Genomic DNA, 16,392 nt, shown 5'->3' on the forward strand with positions numbered 1-16,392 from the left:
AGGGGTGACATCTAAAATAATCAGTGTACAGTACAGTGTATACCACGGTAACTCGTATCATTTCTGCCCCATGGACTGTCCAGTGTCCAGCGTCCGTCGTGTACAGCGTACAGTGGTATAGTGATATACAGTACTGTAGTAACTGGAGACTGGCCAGCCAAAAGGTCTTCAAGGTCTGAGCTATTCCAGGATTCCTGCAGCGTGCACAAGTTGTTCGCATCTTATTTCTAGTCCATAGCTGCTGCCTACTGCTACTAGCATGGCGTCTTTCGAAAAAGCTGCTAAAGCTGGTCAGAGAATACATCGAGAAAGAGATCAAGTACTCTTTTTATTTGTTGCATGCGTTCATAGTTGAATTTCATGCAGTTGTACTACTTTCAAGTGAGAATGTCGTTGCAATGCTATTTTTTTTCACTTGCAATAATTTAGCCAAGTGAGAGACGAAAGTTTGGACACTTAGAGAAGCATAAGGATTATCTTCTTAGAGCAAGGTGAAATCATACCACCAAACATCAGCCATAATTAAAATACTCTTATTTTCAATATCTTACAATTAATCTAGCAAGTTATGACTAGTAAAGGTAGCTCACTTAAGCAATTATACTGTGTCTCTTTTTAGAAATTATCAAAAAAAAAAAGAGCAACTGAAAAAATTGCAAATACAGGTTAGTGCGTAGAAATCACAAGCTAATCGATTTCAGCAAAGTATAAATATCCCTCTAATGAAAACGATATTGCTCACCTTCAAATGAATTACTATTCATTATACCTACAATGTATTGCTAATTATTACATTATAAACGGTGATATCTCTGTTAGCCAAGCGACAGAACTTTCAGCTAGTTATCCATATTCTATTAAGTCAAAGTGTTATGATTTATCTTAGGCTCGTGATAAAAATCCAGATGAATTCCATTTTGGTATGATCAACGACCGCGTTATCGTAAGTTAATGAATTACCTTGTGAGATACTACCGTATACAATATGCCTGCTTGAATTTATGATAATGATAAGGTGTAGCTAATAGAATTATTATTATTATTGGAAATACGTACTTATAAGTACATTTATACAGCATGTAGCCTACAGCACGGTATATTATTAAATTATGTCATTATTGGCATACTGTATACCAGCAACGCCTGCCCTGCTCAGTGTTCACTTTGATCCGACACTAACTGTAAAGTGTCAACCTAGTCCTTTTGCTAATATTATTTTGTATTACATACGATAGAACAATTGCAACTTTCGCTTCAAGGTGGTGTAATTTTAATATAACTTGACTTCAAAACAACTGCATTGAAGTTCATAAATTTCTCAATTTGCTGTTAACATAAATCTCAGATCGCCCTATTGAGCGATAGCTTCAGTAAAGATTCTCGGCGTTTTATCTACAGTTGTGCAGTTTTGACATAATAAATCAGCACTTGTAGCATGATAGACTTACGTATATTCTAACACAAATTCTTCGTATAATATTCATTTGCCCTTGAGCATCGCTACTAACATCGATGCAAAGAAGTTTTTCTTATCGACCATACTAGATATCGCTAAATTAATGACGGATACTGTAGACACTGTAATCGAGATTAGATAGGAGCTAAGGCAATATGTTATTTATATCCTATTAACAGGGCGGAAAACATGTCATTGCCAAGGATAATAATAAGCAACGACCTTTCAAGTACCGGAAAGCTCAAGTTGTAGAAATGCGACGAATTAAGACCAGAGAACTACGTGCAATCTTGTTAGAAAGCGCTGACCAAAAAAAGGTTGCAATAATATCTGTAATAATCGACGAGATTGTAGTACAATCATCGTACTATAGCATAGATGATTAAATTAAAATTATATTGCCAAATCATGCATACACTCTTTTGGATGATTATGCGAATAAAATGCTGCAAAATTATTCTACAACTCTACTAATTTATAGTGTAATATAAACACGGTCTCTGACATCAACACTATTGATAAAAAGAAATCTTATTAATATTGCCTCAAAGAAGTGTAAACCAATTTGTAATCACTGATATTTAAATGCTAGTATCACCTTATACATTTTAACAATTTGTGTTTATAATAGACTATTGAAAAATTGCAGTGTAGTCTTAGCCTTTACGAAAACAAAACAGGATTTAAAAAATCAAATTCTCATCTTAGATTTTACGAGACAACTGATGAAAGTAAGTGATATTCCTAATTATTCCTTGTTCACCTATAATACACCCATTTAAGCAATTTCTATTTTCATTACTATCATTCATTTGCAAATCTAGAAAAAGAATTAATGAATTCTCAAGATAGCACAAAAGATGAGATCAAGTTGAACGCTAAAGTATAACCACTTAAGATCATTTTATCAAATTCGTTTCAACTTAATTTATTAAATTATGTATTATATTTGTTAAAATAGAATACCAAATTAAGTCATTATAAGAAACAGTTACAGGCTAGATTAAATCGATTACAAGAACTTCAAAAAGCGGAGCGTCAGCTACAATCTGAAATTTTACAAATGGTACGTATTATTGCTACTCTATGCAATCAGCGGTAAAAACTGATCATAGTTTTCAATTATTTATTAATTATAATTACGATTATCAAGGGTCAATCTGCTAAGAAGAAGATGGTGAAAACGTAAATATATTCGAGTAAATCACTTGTAGCATGGCTACGACTTTGTACATACTGATGGATGATGGTATAAATAAACTTTACCTACTATAAACTTAATTATATCAAGTTTATTAATATCAGACAATTTATTACAGTACTCATTGTTTTTTAATGAGTAATTCAACTTCGCCATGCTAGGCATACTTACCAGCCAGTTATAGTTCATACCGATAATATGTTACCAGTACCATCAATAAATTGGTAAGGCCATTACCGAAAACCTTATTACTGTATAAAAATATTACGTAATACACTATAGAACAAACTTAATTATCAATGAAATATCATCAGCAATCCTTGTTTTTTATCTATATAACTTAATAGAATATATATATTTCAATACCAATACAAGTAAATGTGTGTTTGAAAATCCATTAAGCGATAAAATTGTCGTATACAGTGCTACTAAGCTAAATAAATAAATGTATTTAAATCTTGTTCGTCCCGCTTAATATAGTTTTCTTCTATCAGCTTTTCCAATTGATCTTTTACGACTGCTTTTTGCGGAAAAAACATATTTTTAAGTACATTCACGAGCTCTGTCTGTAGCTGACCAAAACGAAGTCTTTTCCTCATCTTCATAATCTTAATGATAGCTTCCTAAATCAACACAACCGTGTAAGTTGGTAACGCTCTTATCTGCAAATCGAAATTAGTGACAAAGTATAGCAACTAAGTTCTAATCAAACATTACCCACATTACCGGCTATACCTGTGTTCGAAGCATTCGTAAACTAGCAATTTCTTTATTTTCTTCTTCGTTACCCTTTTCTGGCGCTAGCTGTAATCGCCCAATTAAGGTAACTTTACCCCTTTTTTGTATTTTTCCAGATTTACTCCTGTTTTGAAAATATTAAAAAGAATTTCATTTATCTCACACTGACGTCATCCATTACGCTTTAACTCATAACTACAAAAATTAAAGTCCTAATTTATCATGCAGCAGCAGCGCTAAAGAATACTGTAACATAGATGTATATTTTCTCTGCATACTGTTTTTAACTCATTTTATGCACTGAATTAATCTTACATGCAACATAAATTATTGATCAATAACAATTATTTAAAACAATCTAAATCCTTTCAACAAACAAATTGCAAGTATTGACTAACACAATATTAAAATCACGATTAATCCTGAAAATTGATTGATGGGTATATTCTCGAAATGATTGCACAGATGGATTGACAAGTAAAATCTGGTACTTCATTTTGGAATTGTTAGTCAGTGACTATAATCAAGATATGTTCATATTGCAGATTAATGGTATTATAAGTGGATATCCGTATTAATAATTATTATAATAAAGGAAGTTAACTGTTCTCAATCAACATCATCAAATTACTAAAAAAATCCAACAATCCTTTCATACATAATCTTTACTTAAGACATAAATTTTATAATATAGACTTACAAATAATGTTTTACGAAGTTCTGATTCATTCAATCCTGTTGCAATCCTAAAAGTTTATTATTTTTTATAATATCGCAATTAATAATGATATGTTCAACAGCAATAAAGTAGAAGAGCTAGCTAGATAGGCAGTGTTGCCTTTTTTGTAATATGATTTTTATAGTCTAATACAAAATGAACTTTTTTAACTACGATACGAGTATAACATGTAGGATTTCATACCGTAGACTATCGAGCGAGATTTCATCACTTGGTCTCAAATTCCAAGCAAAGAGGACCGACATCTGGAAAGTTGTCACTTCTAAATCGTACTTACCATAGTTAGTCGCAAATGTGATCTTATTACAGAAGGAATACAAACAAAAATTCAATTATACGGCTTAAAATAAGCTGACTATTATTTTAGTCTCATAAATAAAGCAAATTCCTAACAATTTTTGATAATTTGTTGAGCTGATACTAACAGTGCCGCTGGAATATAAATGGTGCCACTGTAATTTCCGAGTGGTGTATTTTTGATGATAAAAGCCTTCAATCTCCTTAATATATTCCGCTAACTAGTAGAAATTTATAAAGAATTATTCAAGTTACTAAAGGAAATTGAAATATAAGACGCATACATAGAATTAAATTAAGCCAGGTAAAGACAAAGAAAACTGTTCGTACAGAATTATATTATCTCTAGAGTACTGTCATCACTCATAATTTATAATTCGAAACGAGATAAGAAAGCATTTTGGCTATTAATTAAAATATGTAAAAATTGCTATAAAAGGTTTTGATGATAATTCTTTCTAACGATAAAATCGTATAGTATAGTATTAATTAAATAATCAAAAACAAACAAATCAAAGAAAAAATAAAATAAACATTAGAGTAAAGGATTACTTCGGATGGAAGTGATACGTTAGTATTCTCTGATCCTCGAGACCAAGCTGCTGCACTTAGAATTTTGGCATTAATGGTATCTTGACATAGTAAGGTATAGCATTATCAAAACATGTCAATAGAAATATTATAATTATTATAATAATGTAAGTATACAATATTTTACCAGATGCCTCTTTACTCCTAGCTTCTTTAAAGAGATTGTTTACATCATGGCTAATATGAATATCATGAAACATCTTTGCTAATTTATTGATAAATTCAACGGGCATTTCTATATTCTATGTAAGCAATAAATGAATATTACAATTACCATAGGCTAATAACAATAACACCCTACTATTTTTCTGTGAATATCTAACAAAAGTATAATTTATGAATCACTAAAAGTGCAGATCAGCATTTTGATGTACCCTTAACCATTCGATCATATTCTCTTCCATCTCTTGGTCAGCTGTAATATCTAGGAGAAGCCTTTTCATGAGATGGACCTTGTAATATCTGAAGAACAAGTTACGAGCAATTAAGTTCATGTCGAATCATAACCAAATATGAAATATTCATACCTCATAAAAACGTCCTTATTTTGAACGTATTTCAATAACAGAAGCTATAGCAAAGAGCAGCAAAGAATACAATGAGAAGTCGAGTAACTTCAATAAGGACTTTTAGAAATATAACATCTGCACGAAATTTTATGAAATTTTCGCTCATATTCTACATTGTATCCGAATGGAAATAACGTGATCAAGCTATCATACCGCATCTTTTAGACGTCTTTCTATCTCCCCAGATGTCAACTTTTTATTTACGTTAGTTTTACGTAACAGTAAGTCACAATAGCCTGCTAATAGCTCAGGGCACCTGGACTCCGGTTCAAGCTTACCCATGCTATTGGATCAGAAATATTACGTGTGATGTTATATTTTACGAATAGAAGGACTGACAGCTAAAATATATAAAAATTTAACAGCCAAAACAATAATAGTTGTAGATATTACACAAGTGCATAAGGCATATTTATATTTACAATACATGCACAAATAATCACCCTTTGATCTTTGTTGGAATATTTATAGAGAAAATAGTCCGATCATTGATGATTTTCTTAAAAGCCTTACAAAACATAATAAAATATACCAAAATAGCATTATAATTCTAGTTATACCAGACCACATTAGCAATAATCTATGGTATCCAAAATTCCTACTATACCTGATCTCGACATGACAAAAAACGTGCATCGTCGTTGAAACCACCTTTAAGCAATTCACTAAACTTTTCGTAAAGCCCTATAAATTTATCAACGTATTTTTCGCTATCCTAAAAGGAATAAAGTTCATTTTCAAATATTATATGAGAAATTAAACATAACAGGAGGGGTAAATTTAATGACAAATAAGGTATAGAAAAGTTACCCAAATAATAACTTCCGCATCAGTCAATAAAGTTGACATTCCCGATTCAAGTATGTGTGAGCTCAAAGCTTCCAATACGTTGTCAATACATCCATTAACTCGATCCAGTAACTTAAATATTATAATAAGGTCTGTAGGGAACAAAAATGCACCTGAGTGGCTGGTTTAAAATTCAAATTTTATTCGAAATTATTAATTAACATATAAAGCCAAGAAAGACAGTTAAAGATTAACCTGCAGTATTGCCATTCTTTATCATTTTGAAACACTCTTGTAATAATATAGATTTTCGACTATTTATTAAATGATTTTCTATGGATTCGAGTACCTTAAGGAATCATTAGCAGTAGATTACAATCCAAGTTGTATATAAGAATGTAAAGTAAGAGAAACATTACAGTTATGAATACATACAACTTTCATGGAACTAAATTCCAAATATCGCCGACAGTTATCCTCTTCTTCTCGTAGTTTAGCATCTACCTATAATATGTATATTAAGGACATAATATAGCTATTATATCTTGATAGCAAGGAAACAAACATATAATCAACAAATAATAAATTATATCATAGCGGCTGTGCTTAGCCACAATATCCTATGTTACTTTGGAACGATATAACTTACATAACGAATGTAATCCGACATAGACATCTCGTCCAATGCCATTGAAGATTGTAACTTGTAATATTCTAAAATATTTTTCATATATGCTCGTTCAAATTGTTGATAAGTATCCAACTTATCTTTATCTTTAGAGCAATGGAGATGAACTATGAAGGAAAAAAGGTAAACTAAATTAATATAGGTGACATTACCAAGACCAGCTAAAAGAATTATCAGGAAGCTTTGAATTCTAATTAACCAGTAATAGATTTATGCCTACCAAGCGCATCCTTTATATTCGTAATAAGTTGTCCATTATAAATATGATTACGCTTCTCTTCTATTATCAACTCCATTACATTATCTAATAATCTTTGGATATGGTAATTAAGCAAACCATCTTTCCATTTCTCCAACATTGTCTTAAATGATAAAAATTATTGATTATTAATATATTCACCATTGCAGAGCTTTTTATATTTGAAGTTGGAAATAACTTATGCCTTTTCTTAGTATAGCTGCTACCACTTACATCTCGAAAAGCTTGACATTTATTTCTCTTACTAACTGACAAAGCAGCACTGCCAGATTTGTTGGTTGAAGCTACCTCCAACCTCTTAAATAGTTGCGGTATGTAATCGCATAAACGATAGTAAGTCTCCCAAATTTGTACATATTCTTGCAAAAAGACTAGCTTGTCACTCTGCGCTGCAAGAACCTAGGACGTTAACAGATTATCTACATATTTAATATTACCATTAAAGATAATGGTTAGTTTATTATCCTAACTACAAACAATATTTAAATCTTAAATAGAACTAAATATATGAATGTCTTTGAAATTCAGTATGACATTATTCTATGCTCATATTCTTACGTTCACAGTATCTAGTCGTATAATGATAATATCAGAGACCACATGATATGCTACAAGATCGACTAAATAAATTTCATGAATAATTACAGAACTTTTCAAACTGACAAAGTAATAATTATTTTAAAAGTATTGATAAAAATACTGCACTATTGATTCTACGCACTGTATTAGTATAAGCAAGACACATTGTTAAAGATTATCGGCGCAATTACCTTGCGCTAAGAAAATCACAATGATACACAATGTATCCAATCTCTACTTCATACGAGTATATTACTGGGATGCATACCTCCTTTTTATCCAGGACAAATCTGTTAATAACGCTATTAAAGTTATCGACAATTATTTGATTGGATGATTCATACCACATACTCAATCGAAAAGTCAATCTGGAATTAAGAAGGCATAACATTGCATAAAGTTTCGGTAGAATATAGCATATATAAATGCTTCTATAGCTTTGGTTGGAACAAATTATGTCTATCAGTATCCGAAGCAAGTACGTATTCGAGACAGTTTTCGCAGGTCGAGAACTCATTAATTACGTATTGACATATATTTTCTAGAATGAGAAGTACAGATGATGCTATCATTCATAGCTATAAAATGGAAGGAATGTAAGACACATGCTTTACTGTATTTGTAAATGTCTACTCTTGATTCATTGCTATAACAAGTTTAGCAGTCGACTTGGGATGCAATGATAGTCAGAAAATGACCTTAACCAATGCAAATTGCAATATTGATTGTATATTTATGATTATATGATACAGTATATGTACTTGTTTCTCGATCTATCGTCTAGGCATAAATCATTCGATGTTGATCCACAAGTAGTTCGTTATTCTATATTTCATATACCGTATTGCAAGTTGGCAAGAGCCAATGTAGGCCATAAGTAAACATTCTACCGTAGTACGGAAGCACCATTTATAAATAACATGTCAACAACCTAGTTGCACTAATATACCGTAGCTCAAATTGTCACTATCGTATACCGTACTCAATAGGCAAGATTTTGTAAGTAGCATAATCAATTAATACAGTAAAGCTTGCATAAAAGTTAGCTTACGCAAAGAGATCTTGCCATTCCCTTTTGCTGATAGGTTGCTGATTTAAGAGCGCCAATAGAGTATGTTCAATTTGCTGCCAACTACGTTCGAAATCATCATTCGATGAATCGTCGGCACTGAGTAATAAACCTGTCGGCATTTTTAAATTAATCAACCACAAGGGTAAAGTAATATCTAATAATAGCCACCAATGGGAAATGTCGGGTTGTTAACACATTTAAAATTGTGACTATAAAATAGAATTTCAACGGATTTTAAGAGGATTTTCAAAGGTCTAAAAACTTTAGTAGGTCCGTTTCAAATTTTCAAAGGTTGTCTTTCAAATTGTATTGCTTGTACTCTCTAATATTATATTCTTTCAAGTTTTCACTCTTTGTAGGCTTACTTCATCCTTTTCCAATGAAATCCTACCATTTCTTTCAAAACTTGTTCTACCATTCAATTTTAAAGCGATAGGAGCAGACAGTAGTTCCTGAATTTCCAATTTTTCCAATGTCGTCACTTTAGCTTAACTAACTCGGGTAAAGTTATTACACTGGATCGACGACTACGTCTTGCGATACTATATATAGCAATCTGCAGTCCTATTACCTATAGGTTAGTGCGACTGGGCTGACTAAGTATTGTACTAGTATACAGAGTGGACTACAGTATCAGTACTACAATAGTATACTATAGTATACTATATTGTACAATGGACGCCGTAGACAATTTAAAAATCTGGATCATTGCAATATACGATCAGCGGATATATCTAAGCCTTCAAATAAAATAAATAAACTTCCAACAACTTCACGATTTAGTGTACATAAGTGGCAGTCTCGTGATATAATTTCTGAAGGGATTCTATTTACTGAAAGTCAACTAGCGCCGTTTCAAATACTGATACAACGCCATTTTTTTTTTTTAAATGACCCAAAATGGCGTTGTATCAGTATTTGAAACGGCGATAGAATACTTTTAGCAAATAGAATTCCTTCAGAATTTATATTAGGAGACTGCCACTCATGTGCACTAAACCATGATGAATCTGTTACGAAATGATTGATTTTAAAATTAATCTTTTAAGACGGTCTCAATTGTACCATACTCTTGCGCGGATTTCCATTAGACTTTCTCCTGGTGGTCATGACGTTAATAAATAAGTCTATTTGGATCTGCCTCTGGTGATTGTAGTTAATATTATTCATTTATTATAATAATTAAAATTACAAAAAAACCTCTAATTATCCGGCTAAAATATAGTATAACAGACTAGTAATTAGTTAGAGTATATGTTAAATACTGTTGCATAGTTAAAGTATACAGTATGTTGGATACTGTTAGATAGTGCATCTTGTACATCGAGTACGGTACTGGGTACTAATAATAAATAATAAATAATATAATATGGCTATATATTAGAATTAATTTTCCATATTTTTATGGATTTACTATGTATTACTCGAGAATCCATTTGTATCCAGTTTAAGAGGTAATATTATTATTTACTTATTATTCAGTCATTTTCAAATACTTTTAATCAAACATTTTTAATATACCGTATCTAACTAAAATATGACATAGAAGACTAGCTATCAAGACAAGTATATTTAATTAACACTAGGATAAATTCTATTCTACTATATATTTACGTTACTAGACAGTCCATTGGTATGCGGACTCGGCAACTACACGTATTTTATTATCAGGGCAGCTAAAAGAGAGATACAGCTCTCTCTCACTTTTAATAGTCTCCGCTGCTACTATATTATTACTAGTTAAATAAACAGCCTGCCCGTGATACTTCGTTTATTTGTTTATTAATAAGTAGAATTTCAGTATAGGATGTACATCTGTTACGCATTACATATTATAGTACATTATATCGTCATTTTTAATTAAAAACAGTCTCTAGACTACCGTATCCAGCTAACTTAACAGACGAGCTAGCTATCAAGTCTATTCGACACTAAATTAATTCATGAAAATTAGCTTCTTTCGCATGTTAAACCTCTGGTATCCTCCTTCCCCCTCCTGGATTCGCCGTCCACACACACTTCATTTAGCAATGGACCACTAGATGTACCCACTCTACGTAATAATCCACCATCATCTACTATAGTAACGCTATATCTAATCAATGCTGGAGCCGGTTACCCTATACATCGTATATTAACACCACTTTATCCAGGCGGGAATTTTTAAATCATTTTTTATTGTCTATAATATAGCATCATCAAATTAAATAAGCAAATTATTGAAATCATCGTGAGATCAAATCACAAAAAAATGAAATGATACTATGCATCATACCTGAAATTATAGGAAAACAAATGTTAACACCTTGATCACCTGCACTACTGTAATTAGGGTACTAACGGGCTAAAATGAATTAGAATTTATAAATATTATCTAGAGATGGATATATCTGTTTCTTCTCTCCGTTAGAAAAAATCTACCTTCATTAAAACTTTCAAATCATATTCGCCTTCGCAACCAATATAAATTAGATGAGAAGATATATAATGTAGTATAGATAATATATACAGTCATCTATGCCCTTTCTTGATTAAAGTTAATACAATATAAATTGCTGTAGTTATTAGTAAAATATCCGGACAGACTACACATGATAATACAGCTATACACTTTCTAAATCTGAAATTATTGCAGTACGTATTTTCTTTACGAATTAGTTTATATGTAGTTATGAATTATGCAAAGCTGATCTCGTTTTACTTTTACAACTATTTATTCGATTTATCGGTAGTGGTGGAGGTGGTTTTGTTGGCGGTGGTCGTCTACCTACCGCTAAATTAATGCAGGACGCTTGCATGATTGAACTTTTCGGTCTCTCTGGTATAGCGGGTGGACTACTATATAATGACCGCGATCTTGATAAATTTGTTGATCCAATTAAATTTTTTTGTCGACTCTGAAGAGGCGGCGATGATGGCATAGCACGTAATGATTGCGGCCTAGGCAAATCCCTTGATTTCAGTCCATCACTCAATGATAGTGGTCTTTGCAAATTCGTATGTCGCACCATACCTTTATTATTCTTGGATACCTGTAGATTAGTCTGTCGGTTCGGTATAGCTGGCGGCAATTTACCGCACAATGATCGAGACCTTGACAAATTCGTTAAATTCTTTGATTTCAGTCCATCACCCAACGATAGTGATTTTTGCAAATTCGTACGTTGCACTATACCTTTATTATTCTTGGATACCTGTAGATTAGTCTGTCGGTTCGGTATAGGTGGCGGCAATTTACTGCACAATGATCGCGACCTTGACAAATTCGTTAAATTCCTTGATTTCAGTCCATCACCCAACGATAGTGATTTTTGCAAATTCGTACGTTGCACTATACCTTTATTATTCTTAGACACCTGTAGATTAGTCTGTCGGTTCGGTATAGACGGCGGCAATTTACTGCACAATGATCGAGACCTTGACAAATTCGTTAATCCCGCTGTGTCCGTATTGATTGATCGTGAAGTAGTGGTTACCGGCGAATTTATATATCTATCTGGCTTACGATCTAGTAATTAATAAAATAGGTTAAACTTGCAATACGCAATGAGAGCTGTAAATATATTTAATCTTTCTACTGCTCTGAGCCCTCACTGAAATGTTGAAAATTTATGGTATTTTCATCACTATTGCAGTAATAAATTTTACGAAAATTATGATATGTACAGTATAGTACCGCATTTTATCTTTTCCTCATTCTAATAGTCGGAACTTACTAGTTACAGATCCCTTTCGATACTCCGGAATAAATGTAGCATCTACGTTTTTACTTGCTTCATTAAATACTACCGGATCAACAATTCGTACATTAGCTCAAATACTGTATATTAAAAATTTTCTGCAAGTCAAGATGGCATTAATAATCTGTTTTTTCTATTATAATAATTTTTAAAAGTATAGCACTTGGCGTCATCTTACCAAAAGATCTATCTCTAGCTATTGGTGAAGTTATTTTCGAATTTTCACATTCAGGAAAGATCTTTCCACAAATGGAACCTTGACGTTTAGTACTGCTAATTGATGAAGCTCTTGAAGAACGACGTTGACCTCTCTGACTCAAAATGTAAGAGTCGATGGAATCTGTACACCGAGAAACTTTCTTGCCGTAGAAACTTTCTTGCATTCGTCGTTGCTGATTGGAGCAACAACAGAATGCTATTTTGGTATAGCACTCAATCATGGCATTAATGACAAAAAGAAAGAACCTTAAGATAAGCCGGAATAAACCACAATATCTGTGTGATAAAGCGCGATTTCCTTCCCATGTAATTGAACTACATGGAAACCATAATCGATACCTCTGTATGTACAATGTAACAAGAATAACCGGAGTTATGATAAAACCAATCAGAGATGATCGGATTGCTATGGATGAAAGTAATATTAACCCAAGTGTCTGAATTATACCTTAAATTAGAAATAATAATAACAATTTTCTTAATAAATCAGTTTAAGAAGGTTAGAAGTTACAGTGATAATAAAAGTAACAATGATTTGACTGCTATAGAAGCCACTTACCTAAATTAGAAATAATAAAGCCAAGTAAACTAGCACCCAAGATTGCTAGTAAACTATTCATGATACTTTTTAAAATATCTTCCTCTTTCCTTTCTAGCTCTCCTACATATTGTATAGCCTTTATCCTGCAGATATTATTTACCAAACTAGCTTCTCCTTTAACTAATTCATCCAACGGAGCACAATGCTTATCATTAACTGATTGACAGCAGATCAAGCAGGAAGATGATGAGCTACTATCCTTAGCATCTTTGCTATTATTTCTTGCATAATTATTATTGGGGCAAGAACATGCACTTAATCCAGATATTGAACAAATAGATCGTTGACATGTACCTGCAATGCATGATTTATGATCATCACAAACTGTATAATCATCTTTAAGTTTGGCTTTGGGGCAAGCTGATCCAACAAGGTGGCCATCGCAGTAAGATTTTACAGCACATTGTGTTTCGTTTTGACAAAGGTGATGTTCACGAATGGTAAAATAGTGACAGGTTGCATCATTGCAGCAAGGCCCTTGAGATGGACTACAAACAGCATGCTGAGCTAATTGACATGTCGATGGGTTACAGCAATAATCCTGACATTCTCCAATTGTTCCACAATCACATTGTTCGTATGGTTCAACAATTTTATTACCACAAGTTGACTTTGAGGTAGTGGTTTGCGCATTTACTTTAAAACATTCCATTGAACGCGAACGGATCACTTTAGCCATGGCTTGTACGCTGCAGATAGAAAATTGCATTTGATCTAATTCTGTCGCATTGATAACAATTCCAGACATAAAAAAGGGTATATTGGTAGCATATCGTTTACAACGAGTTTCTGAATCGTGTACAGCGCCAAGGCTATGAGCTAATTCATGTATCATAACATACGGAAATAATTTATGGTCATGGATATTGAAGTTAATGAGAGCTGTATTCATCGATTTTCGATGATCATAGCTATGATGATGATAATCAAAAGTAGAGCATAAACCTGTATTTTTGTTTGTTGTACCAATCCAAGACAATCCGTTTACACTATAGCGATCATTATTAGTTAAATAATATGCTAAGCAATATTCACTGTGATTATGCAATGAAATTCTTTCTAAATGATGGTAAGCGTTATCAAATGACGGACTTTCTTGTTGAAATTCGCCAATAGTTAATCGATCAATATAAAATGTAAAATTATCACTTTTTTGATCTTGATTAAAATCTATTACAGAAAATACACGATTGACCATTTTAATGGTATCATAAATGTATTGGCGAACTTTTGTAATGTGGAATAATTGTAATGCACGGACAAAGGTTTGATCCGCGTGTATAAAAATGCCACATCGTCGACTATTGCGATTATTATCGGGACCATGTCTACTCACAGCTGATCTTTTCGATCTTCCTGACTTCATGAAACGTGTTTTCCGATCGTCGGACACCATTTGTACGATATCGCCATCTAATGATTTTTGCAATCTTTCCAAATGAAAATTGATTTCCATCTTTTTATGATAAATGGTCGAGTGGCAGTGATAAACTTTAACTGTCGAGTTAATATCATCAGTAGAAGCATTGAAACTTTGAAAAGATTCCCTTTTGTTGATGTGTGCACTATAATATCTTGATTCCAGTAGAAAAAATACCAATAGTATGGATGGTAAGAAATGCATTCTTCATAGTTTTTGATCGAAAATACTCAAAAAAATAACGAAGATAGATTCGAATGTAGAAGTAAACTATTGCGACAATTAATAAATGAATACTACAGTAATTTTCTACTTATATCTGTGAGGGCCAGTCTAAACAGACGTAACTAGTCTAGAGCTGATCACGAAACCGTTTGTAACTTCTATATTTGATAATGAGCTCTATCAAATAGAGACTGTATGATTGAATCCCGTATTACAAGAACGTCAAAGATTAAAAAATCTACCCTTTCATACAAGAGTTATCATCCAAGTCAATTATAAATTGTAAAAAATTAGTTCAAACTTATTTTCTTCTTTCTATATAAAAGTATGCTACCAAAATTTGTATGTATTTAGAATGAATAAAAATAATGTTAAATATACTTTGACGGTAGGGTAATTTATGGAAAGTCAACATGGACAATTTTTACCTAATTTATCATTCGCTTTGGCTCTATTTTCTATGTTTGTAATTGGAATGCTTCGAAATTGACGTAAATATAATCTTAGTCATGTAGATATACCACGGTATAGCTACAATAAGACTGTATTCTTTTTTATGACTTGACTTTATACGTACATGGAGTCTGATCAATAAAAGACTATGATATTTAAGTAGGAACTATATGCTAACGATTACCCAATCTTAGAATGACTTTCATTATCGCTTATATTAAGAAATGCAATTAATCATTGCAAGTTTTCTATGAGTTATAGCCGAGAAAATATAAATAAAAAAATTTTATATTTACTTTATAGTCTGCAATATGAACTGGATGATATGCGTATCTTTGCCACTTTTCCGATGGTCATAATTGTGAAAATATGAATAAAAACTTTGGTGCTACTGTATAGGTATGCAATACTAGAATAAACTGTATGATGCGCGTATCCCTGCAACTTTTCCGATAGACATAGTTCTAAAAGTAAGCGTATACGTAAATAAATAAATAAAAATAATCTATTTATATGAATACAGTATATAATGTGCAACATAAACTGGACGAAGTGCGTAGCCTTGCAACTTTTCTCACAGCTATAGCTGTGAAAGTAGAACTAAAAATTGATCACTTTTTTATGCTATAAGACCTGAAAGATGAGCGTATCTCCTCGTTATACATTTTCAGGGTAATCATTTTAATTTTAATAACTGTTTTCTACGAGGAATACGCGTATTGTCATCTATTAGCCATGCGATCTCTTTACAAACGG

General features: G+C 32.2%; 3 protein-coding genes across 3 annotated transcripts; 1 reads left to right on the forward strand and 2 right to left on the reverse strand.

Moving 5' to 3' along the window:
• Positions 1–259: 259 nt before the first annotated feature.
• Positions 260–2,645, forward strand: TRIADDRAFT_56533 (uncharacterized protein; the record flags this gene model as incomplete). Its single annotated transcript, XM_002112440.1, has 9 exons — positions 260–319; positions 430–491; positions 620–665; positions 887–943; positions 1,636–1,773; positions 2,088–2,187; positions 2,281–2,339; positions 2,418–2,522; positions 2,610–2,645. The coding sequence occupies 9 exons, from the start codon at positions 260–262 to the stop codon at positions 2,643–2,645; spliced, it is 663 nt and encodes a 220-aa protein (XP_002112476.1).
• Positions 2,646–3,085: 440 nt separating this feature from the next.
• TRIADDRAFT_24784 (uncharacterized protein) lies at positions 3,086–9,097 on the reverse strand (the record flags this gene model as incomplete). The annotated part of the gene is made up of 21 exons (XM_002112880.1): positions 3,086–3,280; positions 3,393–3,516; positions 3,794–3,912; positions 4,096–4,141; positions 4,318–4,433; positions 4,560–4,652; positions 4,984–5,063; positions 5,150–5,264; positions 5,397–5,484; positions 5,550–5,593; positions 5,745–5,874; positions 6,035–6,099; positions 6,199–6,306; positions 6,402–6,532; positions 6,636–6,729; positions 6,816–6,884; positions 7,030–7,175; positions 7,289–7,430; positions 7,541–7,726; positions 8,175–8,274; positions 8,958–9,097. The coding sequence occupies 21 exons, from the start codon at positions 9,095–9,097 to the stop codon at positions 3,086–3,088; spliced, it is 2,331 nt and encodes a 776-aa protein (XP_002112916.1).
• A 2,550-nt stretch (positions 9,098–11,647) lies between these two features.
• On the reverse strand, positions 11,648–14,994 carry TRIADDRAFT_56535 (uncharacterized protein; the record flags this gene model as incomplete). The annotated part of the gene is made up of 5 exons (XM_002112881.1): positions 11,648–12,486; positions 12,695–12,763; positions 12,897–13,149; positions 13,306–13,385; positions 13,497–14,994. 5 exons carry the CDS (start codon positions 14,992–14,994, stop codon positions 11,648–11,650), a joined length of 2,739 nt encoding a protein of 912 aa, XP_002112917.1.
• Between the last annotated feature and the right edge of the window lie 1,398 nt (positions 14,995–16,392).

This window comes from Trichoplax adhaerens, genomic scaffold (genome assembly GCF_000150275.1).
Source record: "Trichoplax adhaerens TRIADscaffold_5 genomic scaffold, whole genome shotgun sequence".
NCBI lineage: Eukaryota > Metazoa > Placozoa > Uniplacotomia > Trichoplacea > Trichoplacidae > Trichoplax > Trichoplax adhaerens.